The sequence below is a fragment of the Embiotoca jacksoni genome, unplaced genomic scaffold (assembly GCF_022577435.1).
Source record: "Embiotoca jacksoni isolate LCO1_2020_lvr unplaced genomic scaffold, fEmbJac1.0.p SCAF_10, whole genome shotgun sequence".
Classification (NCBI taxonomy): domain Eukaryota; kingdom Metazoa; phylum Chordata; class Actinopteri; family Embiotocidae; genus Embiotoca; species Embiotoca jacksoni.
In genome coordinates this window covers 9040886-9063810 of record NW_027185230.1, presented here as the reverse complement: position 1 = coordinate 9063810, position 22925 = coordinate 9040886, and the positions used below count along the sequence as shown (strand labels likewise).

Here is a 22925-nt window from a genome sequence, read left to right as displayed (position 1 = left end):
AGTGTACACAGCTTATGGCTTGTCCCGATGTTTATAATCAAGATAATGACTCTTTGGATTACAAACAGATCTAAAACCAGAGACAGGCGAGACAGAGAGGCGAGGCAAAACAAGCTGAGAGGAGTCATCCCCTGAGTGATACATTTCATCTGAGGCACAAGTAGCTGGTTGCAGAAAGTTAAGGGGTCAACCTCCAATCATCATCAAAATAAATGAAATACTTTGACCTTTTTTCTAAAAACACTTAAAATTTGTGAAATAGGCCTACTTGACCTCTTTTTCTGTTTAGGTCTTTTTAAAATCTATCAGAGGAATCTTGAATACCTTCACTTCTTTGGCACTTGACAAGCCCTTAATAAAGTACAGACACTTTATAATTATTCTGGAATTCCATCAGTAAATGATACTCGAACCCTTTTAGCTCTCTAAAATAATAATAATAAAAAAAATATGACATACTTAATATTTTCACCTCTTTGGGCCTCTAAAAATTCATAAATTCCTTAATAAATGACTAAAATACTCTTTTGCAAGCACAAAGCCTCTAAAAAAAAAAAAAAAATCTCTCAAGTAAGTGAAATACTTTCATAACAAGCCTTTAATTTTATGAAATACTAAATGCTTTCACCTCAAGGAAGGAAATATTTCTGCCCTCTCAGGCCATAACCTGTTAACACAAGTACGTGCTTCATTTTAAGATGAAAGATGCCAAAGATGCAGCGCCTGTCGAAGTAAGTCCCCTGAGGTTTTTTCTTTTTACACGCTAATAAATCCTCTTCAGGAGGAGGGGGGGGGAGAGTTTGTGTTTTTCCTGCACGCCCACCAAGCACCACGTGGTCTGAGCTCCAACAACAACATTGGCTGTCGAGAAATGACTTGAAGGGGTCTGGGAGTAAGTTGTCGAGACAAATAAATACAGCCGTCTGGTCCTCAGAGGGACTTTCTCCCCAAGCTGAAAAACGGTGCGGTCGCTTCGTGTCTAGAGTGAGCCGGAGTCCCAGGTGAAAGGCTGTAAAGACCCTGCACACACACACACACACACACCTGTCTGAGCTGAAGAGAGCAGCTAACCGCCTTGTTGTCGGCTAACAACGCGCGCGTGTGCTGGTTTAAAAAAAAAAAAAAAAAAAAAAAAAATGAACGGCCATCTGAATGGTTTCCATAACAACTCGCTCCATGATGAAGACTGCTTCCTCTTCACTTCGGAGTCGGTCGGAGAAGGACATCCCGGTAAGTTTGACTTTGTCATCGCCTGTTTGTTAATTAGACCCTCTCTCTCTCTCTCTCTCTCTCTCTCTCTCTCTCTCTCCACTGACCAAAGTAATTAGCCTAGCATCTTGTTAGCCTCTCAAAACAAGGTCATGTGACTTTGTTACTGTTTCACTCAGCGGTCACGTTCATTCATCTGTAACTCAGAGAAGTTATTGCGTCATTTCGCTTGATAAAACAGGGACATTAATTATCAAGCAAAACGGACATAGTCGAAGCATACGAGTCACGATGTGTGAATAAAGTTTTTAACATTAAAAACAGGTAAAAAAAACAAAACAACAACAACAAATAACTAAAAGTCAGACTTTAACCAGTGCTGAACTGTTTTAACTCAAGATGTCTGATGGGAGCAGCCTGCTCTGGATAACCAGATCATGTGCAATGTTGCATCATGTCAGGAGTTCATGTTTACAAAGGAGTTCATGTTAGTGACGTTGTACTTAATCATAAAACCACAAACACCTCTCTGAAGCAGCTGAAACTAAAACGGAAGATTATCATCCAGACTACGAGTTAGACTTGTTAGATTAGGTAGTCACTTTATTAATCCCCGAGGGGACTTTTTTTTCCCCGCCACAGCAGCATACAGGAAGCAATAAGATAATAATAGAATAATAAAAAGCAATAAAATAGCAGTAAAAAAAAAATATTAAATGTAAAATGCACAGTATATACAGTACAGTATATATCTATATATATTATATACAAACAACCAAGAAACACAGACAACAGTGAAATTGTTGTGTGATGGGTTTTGCCAGAGGTGAGTTATTGTAGAGTCTTATTGCGGTCGGCAGGAACGATCTCCTGTATCTGGAACGATCTCCTGTATCTGGAACGATCTCCTGTAACAGGAACGATCTCCTGTATCTGGAACGATCTCCTGTATCTGGAACGATCTCCTGTAACAGGAACGATCTCCTGTATCTGGAACGATCTCCTGTATCAGGAACGATCTCCTGTATCAGGAACGATCTCCTGTATCTGTCCTTGTGACAGCGGAGCTGGACGAGTCTTTTGGAGAAAGTGCTCCGCTGTCCCTGCAGCAGGTGGTGGAGAGGCTGGTCAGGATTATCCAATATGGATGCTAGTTTGGTGAATCTACTTGAGCTGCCGACTCATGGTATACCATGTTCAGTTCAATTCAGTTTTATTTATTTATTTCAGTTTTCTGAAGGCACTTAACACAGTAAAGTCCTAACAAAGGAACATTTCAGTCATCATATAGAGGAACTCAACAATTCAATAATTCCTACGTGAGGGACAGCTGGAAGGAAAACCGGTCTTTTAATAGGTTCGAAACCTTAGACAGAACCGGACTCGCAGCCGTCTGCCTCAATTGGTTGCGGTGAAAGGAGAGCGGAGATAGAAAAGAACAGCATAGAGATACGAGAGGCAATCAACTTTTGCTGAGGCCAGTAATTGCGGACCTGAAACTTGCCGCTCCAGGTCCGGGCGTACCTGCCAATAATAATGATAAAGTATGGCTCTTAAAGCCGAAGGTTCTGCCTCCCATTTTACTTTTGGAAACTCTCGAAACCACAAGCAGGCCAGCACTCCCGAGATAGGCACTCTAGTACCATGATATGGTACTATACGATCATAAATATATGTAACATACAACCTTTTACCTGCAGAACTATTCAGCAGCTTTTCATTGCAATATAGTTCAGTTTTAAACATTAGCGGGTCCATTTAGTAAAACAAGTATTTTCCCCCCAAAAAATTCTTGAAACAAATGTCACTTGTAATAATTGTTTTATCTGTCTCTTCACCAACCTAACACCCCAATAACCCAGACCAAAAAAAGTGCCAACCAATTCTAAATGCTTTTATTATAGTTTTCAGTGTGGTGAAGCTTCATTTGGTTGATCGTGTATTTATTTTAATAAATAATTAATAAATGTACATTTCATTTTATTCTTTCACATCACGCAAGTCTTCCAACAGTGTGTGAATATTTGACCATGTAGCAAAGCAAAGGGAGTTGCAATGCATTGTTCTGACGTGTTCTGAAACTGTTCATGTTGCCTCACAGATAAAATTTGTGACCAAATCAGTGACGCGGTGTTGGACGCACATGTCGTACAAGACCCTGATGCCAAAGTAGCATGTGGTAAGTCTCTGTGCAGCAAATCAAGGCTTCTATTGCCTGAACCTCTGAGGTTTAGTTGTGAATGAAATATTAAAATGTAAACTGAGCTTGGATGTACAGTAGGGGTGATGTCCAACCCTGTGTCACTCATGTTACTCATTGCATCTTTGGTTCTTCTTTTGAGAGATAATAATTCTGTCAAATATAACCCCAGAAACTAAGGAGCGACTGTAACTAAACTTTAACAAGAGCCAAAAAGTCCGCTTTATATGTTTTTAATTTTCTCTGGTTCCATTAAATGACCATACTGTTTATACCTGAATACAGAGATGCTGGTGTCGCAAAGCTTGAAAAAAAAAAACTGTCAGGTTTTAGAAAGTTATTCTTCAATGCACTCGATGTGTATGTTGCAAATTATATATATCATTTGCATATTGTAAGTACTTGTAACTAAACATGAATTATATTTTCTTCATGTTCTCCAAGTAAAATGACTTAAAACATAAATTTAGGGAGGATCAGCTGGATATTACTCTGGGTCTTACTCCTATCGCTGACACTGCACATTATTTTGTCCACAGAGACCGTCGCTAAGACGGGGATGATCCTGCTGGCGGGTGAGATCACCTCCAGGGCCAACGTCGACTACCAGAAGATTGTCCGAGACACAATCAAGCACATCGGCTATGACGATTCCTCCAAAGGTACAGTGATGACAGCAGGCGGTTGCGAGTTCAGTTCAGGTCCAATTTCATGTAGTTAAAGCCTCTCTTTCTGTCTATTAATTGTGGAAAGTCCATCACAATTTCTAAAAGTAATAGCAGTACTTTCCGAATGTCTGCTGAAGATTATACCACATATTGGATTTCAATTATTCCACCATGGATCGCAAAATGTAGTGAGTGATAATGGGACTGAGGCACGTTGGAGGTGCTGAAAGTTATGTCCCTTTACTACTTGAATCAGGCCGACTGTCGCTGCTATAATGAAGCCACCGTGGCTGACTGAGGAAACGTCTTAAACTCTTCACCAGTCAAGTTGATGATTTTAAAATTTTCCCTCCAAATTTAGTTGAGCTGCAAAGCAAATAGTTTGTCGATCAAAGTGCCCCGTTAAGTTGTGAACCGTGTGTCTGAGGCTCCGTTGATGTGTTTCACAGGCTTTGACTATAAGACCTGCAATGTGCTGGTGGCGTTGGAGCAGCAGTCCCCCGACATCGCTCAGGGTGTTCACCTGGATCGCAAAGAAGAGGACGTGGGAGCTGGTGACCAGGTCAGACGGGTCATAGATGTCTTTATCGTTTAGGTTTGGTGTCCAGCTGAGTGGCTGAAGCCCGACACGTGGTAGTAACGTGGTTCCTGGTGTTGTTTTGACATTTATTCATGCTGTGATGCGTGACAGGGCCTGATGTTTGGATACGCCACCGATGAGACCGAGGAGTGTATGCCCCTCACCATCGTCCTGGCTCACAAGCTCAATGCCAAGTTGGCTGAATTACGCCGAAATGGGACGCTGCCGTGGCTCCGACCCGATTCCAAAACTCAGGTTAGGAAACAGCTTCTCCACTTCGACACAATCCAATCCATGAAAACGATGTACTGCAGGTTGTTGTTGTTGTTGTTGTTTTCTTTACCTCCTGGAATATGTGGTTTGAATGTTTCTTTCCACATGTACATTTTTAAAGACCAAGACATATTGCCGCTGCTGCAGATGAGCGCTACACTAGCGGTTATAATCACTATCAATTGATCTGTTGGTATTTTTTGTGACATAAAATAAGTGACACGGCAGAGAAGGCAATACATGAAATTATATATGAAATAAATTACGAATTCCGGGCAGGTTAAAATGCCTTTATGATGAATGTCATTCACGATGACATATTTACATGAGTTAAGGCAAGGAAATGTTTCTACAAGCTGTTTTGCATGTATTAGAAAGAAACATGTACATACTACCTGGAGGGAAAACAAATCTAAAGAGGGATAAATAGATTTAGTACTGTTTACTTTGTCAATATTTAGGCCTCTTTGCTTGTTTGTTTCCCACCTCAGGTGACGGTTCAATACAGGCAGGATCGAGGCGCCATGGTGCCGCTGCGTGTCCACACAATTGTCATCTCGGTGCAGCACGACGAGGGTGTGAGTTTGGATGCGATGCGTCATTGTCTGAAGGAGCAGGTGGCGAAAGCTGTGGTTCCCAGCGGGTACCTTGATGATGACACCATCTACCACCTGCAGCCCAGTGGCCGCTTTGTCATCGGAGGCCCGCAGGTGAGACAAGAACGTCTTTAAAACCCACACTAGTCACACCAAGGTCACTGAAATGTCGAGTCGCATGTAAACTGATCAGTTTGAAGTATTTATATTTCAGTCAGCACGTTGTTACGCGCCGTATTCCCACTCTTCAAATATTTCGATGTGGTACATTTCTTCAGAAAATACTGAAATATCTGATTTCGTTGAAAAGAACAAAATACATGTATATTTGTCCCAAAAGTACATGAACCTCAGTTGTGTGTGTGTGTTCCTTCCCACAGGGTGACGCTGGTCTGACTGGGCGTAAGATCATCGTCGATACTTACGGGGGCTGGGGAGCCCACGGAGGCGGAGCTTTTTCTGGCAAGGACTACACGAAGGTGGACCGCTCCGCAGCCTACGCTGCCCGCTGGGTGGCCAAATCTCTCGTGAAAGCTCAGCTCTGCAAGCGTGTCTTGGTTCAGGTGAGCATGCGGTGTGTCACTGTTCCTCCATCCAGAATCTGCACACGAGACTCGTCCCGTAGGCCTAAAGGCGGTCGTTACCAGTCGGTAGTTTCATTGTTCAGCAGAAGCGGAGACTTGTGGTCGACTCGTGCACCGGCCCCGGCACCTGTCACATTGTGCTGGTTGGCTTGAGAGGTTTCTTTTTAGATGTTTTGATTCGTTTTCCTGTGAGAACTTGTTCCCGTTGAATACATTTTAACACCCGTCTGCAGGCGACTCGTCTGATTCTACAAAGACATTCATCAGTGTCAGTATCATGTTGTTTGATTGGTTCCTTATGTCTTATTAACAATGAGACAAATATTCTTTGTAGTCCTGTCTGTCCTACAAGTGACAGCTTGTGAATGCAGCACATGTTGAGTACTTGTTTAAAATTGTGTCTGCTTTGCAAGTTTTGAGCGTGTTTATGGTCTTTGATCATTGTTTAGGTGGCCTACGCTATTGGAGTTGCCCATCCGCTCTCTGTCTCCATCTTCCACTATGGGACCTCCCCGAAGAGTGAACAGGAGCTGCTGGACATTGTGAAGAAGAACTTTGACCTCCGTCCAGGAGTTATTGTGAGGTATCCCGTCACGCGTATTTTCATGTAGTTAAAATCTCCGTCATACACATTTCAGGTTTTATTAAATAACATTTGTATTTGTGTCTCAGGGATCTTGACCTGAAGAAGCCCATCTACCAGCGCACGGCAGCTTATGGTCACTTTGGTCGTGAAATCTTTTCATGGGAGGTCCCCAAGAAGCTGAAATACTGAATCCCTCTTCTCTCTTAGCAGGCCTTAGGTGTACTGCAGCTAACTCTGTGTGTTTGTTGACCTTCCTCCTCCTCCTCCTCCTCCGTGTCCTTCTCGTCCTCCTCCCTCTTTCGCTTCACACACACACACACACACACACACACACACACACACACACACACACACACACACACACACACACACACACACACACAGCCACATCAAGACAGCCTCTGCCACATTAAATGATGCTGCTTGTCCACCTGTTGCTACTGATCCTTAAAGAGATGACAACTGCTTTTTCAGTTGCCAACATGCACAGATTTGAGCTGCCAGCTGTTCTTCTATTTTCTGATGGCTCTCTGCACGGTTGATGATCATCTAGTTTTCCTGACACTGCCAGTAAAGAGTGGACCAAATTGTATGCCAGCAAATGTGATTAGTATTATTGACAGTTTATATTAAAACTACATATATGACAGGATAATGTGCGCGTTAACCAGTCATGAAAACATTTCTAGAATTTAACAGCCTTTAAATTCAGAGTCTCACTGCAGTTTAGTTGTAGAGCTGATCAGTGGTTGGCATCCTCTGTTCCATTGTCTTTCAATGGCTACACTTTGTTTCCCATTTTACCCAACTTTGTTGTGTTATTGGCAATTTAACATTGCAAAAACATCTTCTCTGTTCCCGTCACACTCCTCTCCTTCTCTGTTTAAGGAATTTTGAAGGCACAAATAGGGTCAAACTCGACATTGTTTTATTTGTGCTGTCCCTTCAGGCCATTATTTTTTCTGACGTTTTACAAAGAAGTCAGAAGCTGCTAATGACCTTACGGTTATGTTGGGCTGCACCATGAAATCACTCCATTTTTGTAATTTTTTTTTTTTTTTTTTTTTGTAGGTTTAAATGTCTTGTGAATGTTTTATGTGTCAATGTTCTGCTGACCAAGATAAAGGCACCCTCGCCCTCTCTGAGACTGACTCTGGGTGTAGAAACAGAGAAATCCAGGCTCCGTCACACCCTCAGAGCAGAGGCTGCCTTTATCCCATGGCAACACTGTACTTGAAATACTTGTATAAATGCGGTTGACCGATTGTGGGACCTAACAGTTTGACCAGCAAGGAAGTAAATAACACGTGACACAAGTTTTTGTATCTAAGAACTGTTTTTCACTCATTTGCACACGTTGAGTGTCGTGACACCTTCAGTCTCACCTGGACACAATGTCAAAGTGGACTGGGAGGAACATGGAGAGCAGAGAGATGAGAAGCAGCGCACAGTCAGCATAGTGATTGTAAGACATGGTATTACTGCTCGCCTCTTCTCAGCAGAGTTAGTCCGATCCAAAAAGGAAAGCGGCTTCTGTTTTGAATGTTTCATGTACAGTAGTTATCAAATGGATGTTGAGCTTACGCCTGAAGCTTTCCTTTTTAAACTATTTATTTATTTGTTTAAAGAAAAACTCTTGACCTCATAGCCCATGGGTTATGTATGGCACAAGTTAAATGTTTCCTGACAATTACACATGGAACAGCCCAGGTCTGCCAATATTGCCCCTCTTCTTTTTCTTTTTCATAGTGATGTTTACTTGCAGGAAAGTGTGGAGAGATCTGCACCAGAGACGCTGGCTAGATTTAAACCCAAGACATTTATGAATAGACAATATATGCCTTTGAATGCTTCCCCAGTTGCCCCTCTCCTTTGCTTTAGACAGGACAGCTGTAAGCCTGAGTGAGATTAGAATTTACCTTTTTAAAGCCAGCAAAGTTGGTCCCTGGTCAGAACTGTGTGTAATAAGTGAGCTTGAATATATCTGCATCCTGTATCTAGATGGCACTGTGTCCCCGTGAATAACACTGAAAGAGTTTGACATTTTTTTTCTGCCTGAACACGTTTTTATTTGGGCTCCTCTGGTGCCACCTGGTGGTTTCTGGCGTGTCCTACAGAATCACCTCAAGAGTGTTTTAGACTAATCTGTGTGATTATCCGGTTAAATTTCTCAACCTCACAGAGACCGTTCCACAGTATGTTTGCATCTTCTATCTCTCCTGCAGACAGGATCAATGATTGGTTGGTGTTGTACAGAGAAACCAGCCTGTTTACATAGTCTCCTGTGGGACGGGTTGAAGAGCGGTTTGTTTCTGTTGAATTATTGTTGTTGTTTTTTTTGTGTTTTTTTTTAAATCATCGAGAGCGAGTCTGTCAGTGTGGTTGCTAAATGTGTAAAAGTGCCTTTTCTCATTCCCTGCAAATGCCCCCATCTCCTTCCCGCTCAAATACATGACTTCTTGCATATTGCGCACACACACACACACACACACCACCACCACCACTTCTTCTACCCTTCGGTCACAAAGATCCCTTTTCTCTCACGGATGAGTTTGTTGTTGAATTTCTCTTTTAAACCGTTGAAATAAACTGCAAACCTGCTTTGTGCTTATAGGCGGTACTTTTGGTTGTCTTTATGTGGATTGAATCTAACCTTAATTATTTAATACTATTTATGTGGAGGATCTGGCAAAACATATAAATGATAACGCATGAAAGCAGAAGTAGGCCTCAGTCGAATGAGCACTTCCTCAGGCAGAATATGAAGTTGTTGACACAAACCGAAACGGTTTCTACTCTGGTTTTCACAATTACTTCTGCTATGTATCTTGTAAAAAAGTGATGGTTGACAGCAGTCACAGTTTAATGTTCACTGTCACACCCAGTAACTTTTTTTTTTTCACTTTATTTTTACATTTGGGTTCAGAAGCCATAACCTTTCAATTTGGGGTTGAACTATCATCAGAATTAGGATTTAGATCGATTAGAGCCGACAAAACAAAGAGCTGATATGAAACGGTAAATGACATGTGCTAGCGTCCAACACATTTTCACTGAAAAGAGTTAGAAATTGTTGGAAATGCTTCCATCATGAAAAAAAGAGGAGTCATTTCACCACCGTATCACATTTTTATTTCAAATCATTATGTAAAAGCTGACAAGAACACACTTTATTAGGCCAGGAAACGTGATATAATAGAGGTTTGGGTAGTACAAAAATCTAAAAAAAACAACACCATGTATATAGAATCATTGTAAAACATTAATCATGTAACATTTTGATCCAGTACAGCTTTCATATCTTTGCAACATTCTTTACAACTGAAGTCCAGATAAGCCTTTTGTGACCAATATTTTGTCAAGCTGAGTTCTGGATTTCTTCACTCAGTGCAAACAGGGTATGTAATGCAAAATCACAAAAACGCAGGAAGATATCAAACCAGGATCTGAAAGATATACAATCAGGCATAATACAACAACTGTTGAGCAGGTGCAGAAATATTTGAAGCCTGATGTTAAAGGTTCAGGGGCAGCTGCGAGGTCGACTCCTATTATCGGTCCCACCTTGAAGGAAAAGAATTTGCAGATAATCGTGTGTGATACTTTTTTTTTTTTTAATACAGATTCAAGCTCTGATGAAGTTTCACCAACCATAACGTTTTAGATTGTGTTGTAGCTCAGAGGCTTCCAGGCAAACTTCTGGCAGTAGAACACCGTCTGCACAGAGTAGACACACATCAAATGTAACCAGCATCCACAAGGTAAACGGGTAGTTTCATTTTGACAGCTGTTAACTTACTCCACATTTGAGGGCAGTCTGCATGTCTCTGCACCTGTACGCTGCCAAAGTGCATGGATCTGAAAGAAGATACCGGAATTAAAATTGATATGGTTAAAACGCCCCGCCCAAACAGTATTCATTTAAATGGACCCTTTAACGAGAAAAAATGTGCAGGTTCCATCATTTAAAACGTGACAAAATGCGTTCAGTTTAATATTATTGTAAAGATCTTGCTCACAGTGGCCACTTCAACTTGCCAAGCCAATGACCTTGACAATAGCTGCATTCAGTTTAGGTATAAAAGCTCCAGAGCTTTGCTGGGATACGTAAGTGGAACAGAGGAATTGTAGATATTGAGTTGCACCTCTGCTATTCCTAGTATGACATGTTAAAATCTACGAAGTACTTAAGCCCGCAGTGGTAATGTATGGAAAAAAACAACAAGATGACACTCGTCATCTCAGACATTGTGTTCGTCAGAGCTGCAGGTAAGTCATCACTTAGAAATCTCTGTTATGAAAACGAGGAGAGGCAGACTGACCTAGAAGAGGCGCTTCCTGTCCGTTGCACAAGTGGATGAGGGCACAGATGCTCTGAGGGGTGGCGAAGGCGAGGAATGCCTCCAGCACCGTCTTGCTAAACTTGCTGATGATGGCCTCACACTGGTTACGGTAGGAGGAGGGCAGAATATGGCAAATCTCCTCCAGCAGGTTGATCACAGCCGTCTGTAGAAGGGGAGCAGGATGTAAAAAATAAAAAAAAAACACTGTCAGCAACTGTTGTCTGGTGGTATTTAGGTGTCTACGGCCAGTACAAAGACATATTGTATTTTTTTCACAAGAGTGTCTCTCGTCACTGTACAAACATGACTCACCTCAGTCCTTTCTTTAGGCAGCATATTTTCCAAAGTCTTGATGAGAAAAATGCAGAAGGTGCATTGTGGTGTGGGCTGCACCTGATTGACACACAAAAGGGAGTAAAGTACCAGGAGATTACACTGTGACCTTTTCATGTGTCATATTTTCAATTGTGTCTCTCCAGGTTTGTACATCACTGACATTTTCACTTGTCGCAGCAGCCTGCAGGGCCTCCTTGGCAAAATAGCTCAGCATTTTCTCCTGTTTCTCACAGGAGCTGCAGAGCCCAAGGATTTTGCAGACCTCCGCGGGTTTCTACAGAGAAGGGGAGAACAATATGTTTTGAGAATAGACCGCTCGGTATCCTCGGAAACTTAACATCTGTCAAATTTTAACTGTACAACTTACTACAATTCCAGTAATAAAGTTGATGGCCAGTGGGAGCATCTTCTCCACCTCTTCTTTGCAGAGTTTGGCGGTAGAAGCTGGCCCAGGGATGTGGTCACACAGGGTCTCAATGCCATTCATGATCTTTTTCTATAATACAGTGGTGACTACAATTATCAACTCAAGGACAGGTGTAACATTTCCTCCTCTGCTAAACACAATGAAAGGTCAACCTAAAAGAATTATTGCATTGTTTCCTTCATTAAACCTGTCGTGCAGACCTTTTGTCTCCACTGTTTTGTCAGTGACAATGATTACATAACACTGTGCGCATGGTTACCTAAGAGGAGTACTCTCCATCATTGTGGCTGTTAAATGGTGCATTAATTGTGTTTCTAAGAGCCACATGATTGAATTCTTTTATTTCCATTCAAATTAGCATTGGTGCTAAATGAGAAGTCTCTGGTGAGGATGCCCCATGTGTTTTCATCCGGCTTGCGTGGGAATGTCTCACCAGACACCATATTTTAAGAAAAGATTTACCTGGCAATGATTGGCCTAATTAGCAGTGTGTGAACCTGTTTATGAAAGGCTTGAACGCACGCTCTAAATCCTTGTTCTCTTTTTCTTTAATCTTTTAATTTGGATCCTGTATTTACCGTAAATTCAGAGTGAGCGAACAATACCATGTTATCTTAGCGCAACAGGTAGGTTATCTGCAGACGAAAACAGAAAGGCTCAAAAAAAAAAACATAGGCTACATCAATGAAATTGATCAGTCATTCGATATTTTACCGAAATTAAAACATTTTCCTGTGTGTTTCTTAAGAGTTTTATCGTTTGTAAAATTTCACGTCACTTAATCTTTGTGTTCACAACAACAGGGCAACCTGCAGTTCTCGCTGCTGTCGCCTTTCAGCCAATCACAAGCCTCCTAACAGGGACATCAGCTGACTGTTAGTTAGCCCGGCAAGCTACTGAGAAACCGCGCATAATTATTTATGTCATAATAAGTTATCTGTTTATTTATTTATGTGTTAATGTTGGAGGACCATTATTGTGTGGGAGATCCAGTTTTATGTGTCCAGGACTCAAGATATCTGATTCTTGCTGCCAGCCATGAACACTATTTACAGATTAATCTGCAGTGTTGGCACCGTTTCATTTGTCAATGGTTTCGAGCTGTTAATCTTGAATATAATTCATGCAAGAATACTGATGTATTCATGAAATTACAACAAACCTTTATCCACATGAGATAACAGGTCTCATGTCATACCCTTTTTGTAATTTTTGAAAGTAATTGCTTTCTTCACAGCAAGATATCCAGTCGCAGCCCACACTTTTCGCTAAAATAAAGGTGAGTGGTAAATTGTTATTCTGTACAGATGTGTGGCTCACAATAGTTAATGAAGGAAATGAAAATGAACTGGTTTATGCTTTCTGTCTTTGGACTCGGATGTGACTCACCACAAAGCAGATAAGGGTCAGAAAAAGAGGATTTTCAAGACTGGGTGAGAATTTCATTTCAACTTTTGTTAAACAGAAAACAGGTAGTGACTTGGCACTAGAAAAAGAGCCCTTTCCTTTATTGTGTGTGTGTGTGTGTGTGTGTGTGTGTGTGTGTGTGTGTGTGTGTGTGTGTGTGTGTGTGTGTCACTGCAAGCATAACTGATTACAGATTATTTGCATCTCTGGATTTGAAGAATGCTTCAATTGATAAGGAAGTCTTTTTTTTTTTATTATTATTTTATGAAAACTATTTGACCTCAGTTCTTAGCAGACACTTGAGGATGTTGACTTATGAATACAGATATTACACAGTATTCACAATATTATCAGTGAGCAAATATGAATATTCAGGAATGTGTCCGCTGCTCAGTCGACTATTGTACTCACCTGGAGGTCTGCATTGGAAAGCATGTCAGCGAGAAGTTCAAATATTTGGGTGCAGTCCTTGCAGACATCCCCAGTCTAAATATGAAGTCAAAACCACATAATGAAAGTACATCAACACCCATGCACACCAGGTGTCTACTTCTTAGTTGTTACATGCATGAGAGAACTTGGACTTCAACGTTGCTTCTCGTGGTAAAAAAAAAAATTGTTTATTGTTCACCTAAAGTGTATTTCAGCAGTAAGAATCTCATTTGTAGCTGCATCAGTTTCACTTTTCATGACAGAAACATAATAAAAACTTGTGAAAGTTTTCTACTTGAAATCTTCTTGAAGTGGAAGTATGCCAAGAGACTTCCTGCTTTTGAAGAAAATGCAAATCACAGTTCTGTCTCAAAGAAGTTTTCACTATCTCCTGTCATTTGTCATATTACTTTCTATTTTCATTGCGAATGGAACAATAATGTGAAAGTACCATCCTATCCTGAAGTGTCACCTTCAGGCCTTCAAAATAAGGTTATAAATGCTTTATAACATACAATTTGATCACACAATTCACAGAATCTATTCATAAATCCTGAGTTCCTTCATAATTACATCTCTTGAATTAACATTTGTTGTTAGTTGGTGCTACTTCAGTTCAAGTTATTACTAATATTATATATACAGGATGTATAATAGACACATATTATAAACCATCGCATCATAATCAAAATGTTGTTTTTTTAATTATTTATGTTTGCATGCAAAACATATTTCTTTTGTAATAAATGAAAAAGCATCTTACCTTCAGGACATCAGGAACACCTTGTACGCCATAGACGTTATTGGTTGAAGTCAGAGCTGAAGGGGAAAAAGTTCATCACTAACAATCCTCAGAGTAGTTTATACTTTACACGTCAGAAATAAATTCATTATCTTATTACTATTGCTGATATTTGAATTGTCTTACCATAACCTTGGAGGCCAGCGGAAATAAGCAAAGCAAATGTAAGCAAGGCCATCTTCTGTTAATTTCAGGCTTGTAGCTGAAAGTCCTCTCCTCACATGTGTGATGGATCTGCAACTACAGCTTATATCTGACATGGCCCATCTGCCAGCTGCAGCCCCCACCGACCAGGTTTTTGCAAAAAACAACCTCATGCTAGTTTGATAAGATGTATGCAGAACCGTTTTTTTTGTTTTCTCTTCCTCTCAGTACACTAACATTAGCCAAGTTTCATATTCAGTTCCTCACACAGATTTAAAAACATTTCCCCTCGGGGATTAATAAAGTAACTACCTAATCTAACCTAAAAAACACATCTCATTTGAAGAAGATGTGTTCACAGTTGTGCTGTAGTTATTTAAAACACCATCATATCCGGCCTGCAGGTCTCAGTGGAAGAGGTCCTAAAAATGATCACATTTTTGGCCTGAAAACCATGAGAATTGTTCCTATTGTGGCTTTCACTTGTACTTTCAATGTGTTTGTGTTATAAAGAGTGACAGACCATAGCTGTTCCTGTACACACGTTTACATAGTCGGTAATGAATATTTTTGGTTTTTATGATTTTCACCTGAATTTTTACCCCTAATGATAAAATAATGGTCTGAGACACACTTATTTTACACACAATGCAGAGTAATTGACAAAACGTTTTTTTTTTTTGTTTTTTTTTATTCCTGTCAGTGCTGATTCCAGTATATTCTTTTTTTTTGTCATTCGTTTAATTTTAAGTGTAGGTACTAATTTGATCCTTTTTATATTATTTTTAAGTGCAGGCTAATGCACACTATGTCATCGATGCTAAATTGTAAATTGCATCAAGATACCAAATCTGTATTAGAATCACATTTGAGAAATATTTGTAGTTTGATCTTGAGAGACCAGGACGCGGTCATCAAGGTTGACAAAGATTCTTTAGTCCATACATACCATACTAAGAAATCTGGAGATATTTAATATAGTGTTTCATAAATGATCTTGTTTTCTTAAGTTGCCATAAAATTCAACAAACAACTGAATGAAAGATATTTTTACAAAACATATGGGGTATGAGTCATGTTGATAGACGATGAATCAGGAAACTCATTCAAAGAAAAAAAAAGAACAAATTTTGAACACACATTTCAAAAAATGCAACTCTTTTACATCGTCATACTGGACATTAAATACTTCTTGGGTTTTGGACTGTTATGGACACAGTCGGATAGCAAAGCATTTGACAGGAGGTGCAGCGTTGTCCAGGAGAATGTCCACCAACTGCTTAAAAGTGCTTTTCAATTATTTGCTGACACCTTTGTTCAGTGCCGGGGTGAAAAGACGGCAAACCGTCTCCGGGGACTTCGTTACCACATCCTACAGAAGAAGACAGAACAGAGGTTAAAGCTTATTGGGGCGACCTAACAGCCGAGTGGTTGGGGGGAATATTTTAAGAGCGCAAATGCCGACAGCAGTGAGTCCGCAGGTCGTTTCACGGCCTGTCGGACCTACACTGCTAACCACTGTAGAAACCATTATGGGCTTTTCTTTGTTTGTCTGGATATGTTTAAATATTATTTCAGAGACTTTATTTCCCGAGAGTGAATGTTTATAATTAAGAAAATGTTTCATGAGTATTTGTCATGTCTTTATTAAATCAGCACACTTTTTTCAGAGTGGAGGAAAGAGGATCTTTGAGGTCAGTTGTGAAACAGAAACTGCTTGTGAACTTTAATCTCAACCTGTGCTCACAGGCTTTGCATGAACAAGAGGAAGGGACTTTGCTGTGATTGTGTGTATGTGTGCGCACATGTACCTTCGGGGGTGTCCACAGTTAGAGCTACATTATGCTTTTACCTATAAACATGATGGGAACAGGTGTAAAGAGTTTCCAAATAATGAAAACCTTCCAAGCACAGATCTTAGCAAGTGCTTTGTCCTTCAATTGTGACTTATTAAAAAAATAACATACACTGGTTAAATACAATATTTTTTAAATGATAATTGTAAATAAATAGTGATCCTCTGAAATAGTAAGCGATGGCACTCACATGGATGTCTCTGTTCAAAAGCAGGTCAGCAAGGCGTTCCAAGGCGGTGCAGTCTTTTTATCCAAGTTAATGGCTTGCCCATACACGTGCCTAGTTATCAGTTAGTTCCTGGTTTATTATTATTACAGCAATCAATACTAATTTTTCTCTTGTATTGACAGTTGATTTATATCATGTGTCAAAAGGTCCTAATCAGGTTATTTGAAATAATACATATCACACTCATAATTTCTTATATTTCAAAATTTAGTTTCCAATTAAAAACACAGTTTTGTTGGAGAAGAAAAATTCACGTACTTTTTTTCAGAGCGTCCTGATACTTTTTGAAGTCACCTGTTTTAACAGCTGAAGTCACAGCTGCAGGGAAAAACATCAGCGTTAGTAATCAGAATTATCCACGGAAGGTTTTCTCATCAAATATATTTTTTGGAGACCAATAACGTGAAGCAACAAAACTTTGAATGAGGCCATTATCTCCTGTTATGAGGATTTGAGTTCATTACTCTCCTTCCTCAGATCTGTGGATGTAACATTGGGTGCAGCTCATATTCCAGAGCGTCCATTCCCCACCTAACGTTCCCAAACAAGCAAGATTTTGAGGGGGGAAAAAAAATCTGTGGCCAGTAAGTTACAGTAAGTATTTGTTTACTCGTCTTTTATCTCTCCATCTCGGGGTTTCATTCAAACGGGATGTTAATATGTGCTGTTCTAAATTGGCCTCGTTAAAGAGTAGAAATATTTATGTGTAACAATATAGGTATAATATTTTGCAGTGTGCCTTCTCTGGTGCCCCTGACAGGCTGAACCTCAGCTTTACATGGTAAAAAAAATATAAAAACCATCTTCGCACAACTGTTTTCTTGTTTGTTTAGCCTCGGAAGGTCGCAGCCTGGACATTTGCTAATCATGTTGTAAATCATGATTTATAATATTTTTTGGTTAGATATTTCTTTCTGGAACTGTCTGTAACACCAGCTGAGAAAGATACCGTTCAACTTCTTTTTATTGTGCTGTCCATTCATATCATACAGATTATTATTATGGTTTCCATATCTAACATTTCACCTCGTGACCTAGAATATCAGTATAAGATCACGATAAGCCCTTTTCTTCACAGTCAAGTCCAGTAGTCCTGCCGTGAGTTCTGGCAGGATTGATGAGAATATCTGTTGTGCAATGCTCAATCACTTGATCAAAAAGATTAACTCTTGATTTGAAAAGTCAACGTGCAGGAAGAGAAATGTTTGCCCTAAATTAGCACTGTAGACTAGTCGGTGCCTCCGGACTTATCTTTCTGAGAAGTAGTTTATGGCAGAGGATGTGGGTCATTCTACTAAAATAAAAACTGGCAGCAGGTTTCAGATGAGTGTCGGCCTGTTGGATTTGTGTATTATAAACTTATATTGAGGTTGAAAGTTGTTCATATGACATAAAATGATGCTTCTTGTGGAGCAACTAGTAAAGCAAGTAGGCTGTAACACGTAACGGGAAGTAAAAACAGGCTGGAGTTGCTGGTAGACAATAGTAAAATAGTAAAAAAAAAAATCCCCTCAGGGATTAATAAAGTAAATACCTACCTACCTACCTAGTAAAACGTTTTAGCATTGTCTTCACATGCTTCACTGCTGAGTGATTCGAGGTACTTCGTGTCACAATAGACAAAGTAGGCGGGATACTCTGACATTACAACACTTTTCTTTTGCTGTCTTTGTCTCTTCCTTCTAACTATCTAAATTGGGGCTTTTTCTTTGTATTTGCTCGGCATATGAAATCACCTTGACATTTTGCACATCTGCTGCCCTTTGTGACATAATCTGTTTATCTTGTCATGCTGAATTCAAAGGTGGGTATCTCTTTGCTAGATGTAGCTCACCCTCAACAGGGGATACTGAAGACTTCTTGTCTGCTGATGCCTTTAGACTGGGCTGAGGACCGTAATTACCACAAAATTAAAGCTGCCAAGAAATTACTGTTTATGCTCAACATAATCGTACACTGCATGTTTACCCACATAATCCCCACGTGTTTCTGAGATACGACCAAACTCCTTCTCCGAGTGTCTGAATGGATGTTTTAAGGCAACATCCACATGTTAAAGCAATTAGGACATAGGGTTTAGTTTCAGTTGTTGAATGTGTGGACAAGCTTAATGAAGCTTCTGCTCTGTCACTAAGTTTAATATAGCATAGAGGCCTTGGATGAACTGCGCCGCATCTTAAAAACCAAACCAAAAAAATGTGGTGTGACAACACACACTTGCAAACTGTTTTTGTATTACATAAAAAGTCAAACGGATAGACTGCTTCACTATGCTTTAAATGGCCAAGTGCAATACATAATAATCCACATTTCTTAACATCATTAAATGCATATAAAACAGCTTTACTACTATTGTAAACTAATACTGATTACAAAGTAGCTTTAAACGTGTTTGGGTCGGCCATTACCAGAAGCATAACCAGGATCTGGTATAGAAGGGTGAAAAAGGGACACAGTGGTAAAGTGAGGCTGAAATATGTTCTTTTCTTCTGTAATTGTCAGATTTATAGTGTTTTTAATTAAGTATTTCAAAGTGTAAGTGCTCTACATATACTATGTCTTTACATGAGGCATATTCCACTCTGAACTACATTTTCTCTGTTAAAAAAAAAAAAAGAGGAAATAAATATGAAAGAAACTTGAGTTTGTTCCTCAAAATGTTTTTTTAGTTTAGCACAATGGAGCAACACTTAAGTTTCTATAAACATGACAGGAGGATGGTTGCACAAAGACCTGCCATGTCTAAGAACAACAAACAGATATGTGTTTATGGTGAAACTGACACAACCACGTCTGGCAGCTTGTACTCATATTTTCCAACTTCAATCATTGTTGCTGTACAAACTCAGAAAGGATGTCCATCAAATGAGAAACCTGCCTTTTCCCCTCTCAAGTCTGTCGAGTTGTTGTTGTTTTTTTATCCATGGAAGTTTTCTGCAGAACTGATGTTATTTTAGACACGTTTCATATTTTCTTCATTTGCTTTATGTAAATTTCATGACGTTCATATAGCCCTCACTTTTCTTTATAGATAGACACAAACTCCTGTGCTTGTTTTCCAGTTTTTATTTGCTTTTATAAATGGAGTTAATGTGGTTTAAACATTTGCATGAAACTGATAAAGGCCACTTTAATGATGGGTTAAGATAAGACATCGTGTGTGATTTGAATTTATTGTCTCAAGTAGTGCTCTGCTTCCTTATTGTGTTCACAGAAAAGGTGAGGACTGACTTTGTGCAGTAAATTATTCAACTAAATGACTCATGCATTGTCCAGAATATCTATACTTCCTGGACCAGGGGATTTACACAAATGAGCAAAAAAAACTACAGTGCATTGTTGAATTTCATGCAATGATTCCACTGAACAATGAATCACACCGTAACTCCTTTTTTGTCGCACAAACTAAAATAGGTGGCCCTTTATTGTAGACAGAGTTTACATTACTTATTCATAAATGTATGCTGTTTTTAGTCAAATATGTACAAACTTACTTCTAAAATGTACAAATGTATGATTTTCCTCCTTAGTGTCTAGCAACAGGCACAACTGAGGAGCTTCACTTCCCTTATTTCAGCTTTTCTGTGTCCATGTAAATTTATTGGAACAAAAAAACACTAACACTAACACTGGAAAACATATTGACCAGGACATGGTCAAACATTACATCCCAGCCCGTTCACTCCGCTCTGCTTCTACCAATCGGCTTGTCGCTCCCTCACTGCGAGCTAAACATTCTACAAAATCATGACTGTTTATTGTCCTGGCTCCTAGATGGTGGAATGAGCTCCCCAACGACATCAGGACAGCAGAAACTCTGTACATCTTCCGCCGCAAACTAAGAACACACCTCTTCCGACTTTACCTTGAACAGTAGAACTTTAGTAGCATTTAAAATGGCACTTACTGATAGCACTTTGTAGTTTGGCTTTCTTGAAGAAATTGTATTTTCTTGATTGCTGTTGTTCTGGGTTTTGTACCCTCATGGTTGAAATGCACTTACTGTAAGTCGCTTTGGATAAAAGCGTCAGCTAAATGAAATGTACTGTAATGTAATGTAATATGGATTCAAAAACACATACTGTACCAAACAGGTATTCTTCTGCACAGGACAAAATCTTTGTGAACTAGTTTTATGTAAAAAAATGTGCTATTTTTCCAATTGAGTCTAGTTTTAATTCTGCACGTTCTTCTGATTGTGCAGTCTTGATGCCTGATTGTAAAAACAGTCCAGCTTCGTGCTCACTAGCTGACCCGGTGGTGAAATGGGATTTCTTGCTAAACACTAAGGTTGACTCACGATACTTCAGTTATTGCTGATAAATTAACGATTTTAAAAAAAAGAGAGATTTGGACACGACAAGTGCAACTCTTCAGTAAATGTTGTGAAACCATGACCTTAAAGAAAAGAGAACTCAGACAAACGGAACTCTCATTAAATTGGTTAATTTTAGGTTGTTGTACATGTGAAGGGTCCAGAGAATCCCACACAGCGTCAATCACCTCTACGAAATTAACTTTTTCATGGCGCCTGTTAATAAAATGTGAAAAAAAATGTCCTACTTTTGCTTTTCATTTTTTGCACAGAAGTTAATGCAGTTAATGTGCAACCTATACACAACATTTTCAAGTGACCCCTGCTGGGGGAAAAGCCATACCGGTTAGAGGTGTGACTTTTTGTGACAGAACAGGTGGTTAGTTTGTAGGTCCAACCTCACTCGGGTAAAGGTGCAGGACACAAACAGCAAGGTTGTTGTCTACACTGTAAAATTTTAAATGTTTGCCTGATGAAGACCATGTTGGGTAAAATGTTGCATGGGTCTGAAAACATAATGCCTGCGGCTGCAGTTGAAGTCATTGCAGAGGCATTATGCTTTTGGGTTGTTCATGCGTATGTCCCATTATCGTCAACACAATATCTCAGGAATTCTTCAAATTCAGCAAAAGCTTGAATACAACTTTGCATTCTGTCAGAATCAGCTTTATTGTCCAAAATCCTCAAAAGTCTTCACTACATATGTTCATACATCCACATCGAATTGTGGACGTGAACTGCAACTTGACTGTTTGGCGAAGGGCGACAACAGCAATATGAAAATACTTTTTTTTTACCCCACTCCTCACTTTCTTAAAATGACCTTCAAGGTATTTTTTTTTGATTGGTTGTTGGGATGAGTAATGGATCTGCAGGGAGTTTAGGAGTAAAATTTCTCGCCACTAGATTCAAAACATGCAGTCAGAGGAGTCATAACTGGACCACCTTGTAAATATATCTTGGAGTCAGAGCTGGTTAACAACCGAAATATGAACTCCCTGTGTTAGTCCATAGCTACAATCTCCCATTAAATAATAATATTTTCATAGACAGTCTTCAGTTGTGTTTTGAGTATGATGATGTCACGACATGTTGAGCTTGTTACTCATGTCATTGGTGGCAATCAGCTTGTTATTGTTTTCAAGTCTTTCAACCTGTCTCACTTGTTATGTCAAAAGGTTTCAACTGTTTCAAAGTGAAATGATTGTTTGACCACGTGTCCATTCGTTTCCTCATGATGCAGCCATGTCTCTCAACCTCAACCTACTGTTGCTGTCTGGAAGCATCATTAGTTAATACAGCACTTGTTTTAACTTCATACATCAACCTGTCAAAATGGAAAACAGGTGATATAATGAATTATTGTTCATTTTAATGATGAATAAGCTCTACTTTTAATTTTAGTGTTGATTAATATTTTGATTTCTTCCTATTAGTAATTGCTTACTCTTTTCAAAGCCTTTCTCAAGTTCATCAGTTGTAGTGTTGTAGTGTCATCAGTGCTGTAACACTGTAGGCCATCAGCCACAGCATGGCAATATAGTGAAATGGTAAAACACTTGAAAATGGTCCCAATCTGCTTTATAAATACTGAATTAATGAGGCAACACTAAAATCTCTTCCAATGCTATCTCCTCTGGTGAAGTACCAGAACCTGCTGTGCCAATTCAAATGAAAAAAAAAAAAAAAAAAAAATAATAAAAAAAAAAAAAAAAAATATATATATATATATATATATGTATTCATGAAAACAAACCAAAAACAATGCAAAATTTCTGAAACTGAGAGGTTCCCTTGTGGCTGAGGTGACAGCCATTAACCACAAGGTCCAGGTGGGGGTCCTTTGTCATCCTCCCATTTACTGTCAACAAACTATACAATATCAAAATAGTGTGTATGATTTACACACTCCATGTGTCGAAGAACATAAAAAATTTT

The 22925-nt window shown here is 39.5% G+C and overlaps 2 protein-coding genes across 3 annotated transcripts; one reads left to right on the top strand and one right to left on the bottom strand.

Moving 5' to 3' along the window:
• The first annotated feature begins 871 nt into the window (after positions 1-871).
• mat2aa (methionine adenosyltransferase 2Aa) lies at positions 872-9309 on the top strand. Of its 2 annotated transcripts, none has more exons than XM_069164310.1 (9): positions 872-1230; positions 3311-3388; positions 3949-4071; positions 4527-4639; positions 4769-4912; positions 5422-5640; positions 5907-6089; positions 6560-6693; positions 6783-9309. In XM_069164310.1, the coding sequence occupies exons 1-9, from the start codon at positions 1137-1139 to the stop codon at positions 6883-6885; spliced, it is 1191 nt and encodes a 396-aa protein (XP_069020411.1). In that variant the 5' UTR covers positions 872-1136; the 3' UTR covers positions 6886-9309. The 2 variants fall into 2 exon arrangements, with proteins under 2 accessions (XP_069020411.1, XP_069020419.1); XM_069164318.1 differs by having other exon boundaries at positions 6560-6688; positions 6783-6873.
• A 502-nt stretch (positions 9310-9811) lies between these two features.
• On the bottom strand, positions 9812-14684 carry LOC138207212 (prosaposin-like). Its single transcript, XM_069164297.1, has 10 exons — positions 14570-14684; positions 14405-14460; positions 13621-13695; positions 11743-11871; positions 11536-11649; positions 11352-11432; positions 11019-11202; positions 10496-10554; positions 10348-10413; positions 9812-10260 (listed from the first exon to the last, which is right to left on the bottom strand). Exons 1-9 carry the CDS (start codon positions 14619-14621, stop codon positions 10357-10359), a joined length of 807 nt encoding a protein of 268 aa, XP_069020398.1. The 5' UTR covers positions 14622-14684; the 3' UTR covers positions 9812-10260; positions 10348-10356.
• Between the last annotated feature and the right edge of the window lie 8241 nt (positions 14685-22925).

Coding starts and splice junctions, on each gene's coding strand:
- mat2aa (XM_069164310.1), top strand. CDS start 1,137: ATGAACGGCCATCTGAATGGTTTCCATAACAACTCGCTCCATGATGAA. Junction 4,913..5,421: donor GACCCGATTCCAAAACTCAG/GTTAGGAAACAG, acceptor TTCCCACCTCAG/GTGACGGTTCAATACAGGCA. Junction 6,090..6,559: donor GCAAGCGTGTCTTGGTTCAG/GTGAGCATGCGG, acceptor ATCATTGTTTAG/GTGGCCTACGCTATTGGAGT.
- LOC138207212 (XM_069164297.1), bottom strand. CDS start 14,621: ATGGCCTTGCTTACATTTGCTTTGCTTATTTCCGCTGGCCTCCAAGGT. Junction 14,461..14,569: donor CGCTGGCCTCCAAGGTTATG/GTAAGACAATTC, acceptor TTTCCCCTTCAG/CTCTGACTTCAACCAATAAC. Junction 13,696..14,404: donor GTGTTCCTGATGTCCTGAAG/GTAAGATGCTTT, acceptor CTTCATATTTAG/ACTGGGGATGTCTGCAAGGA.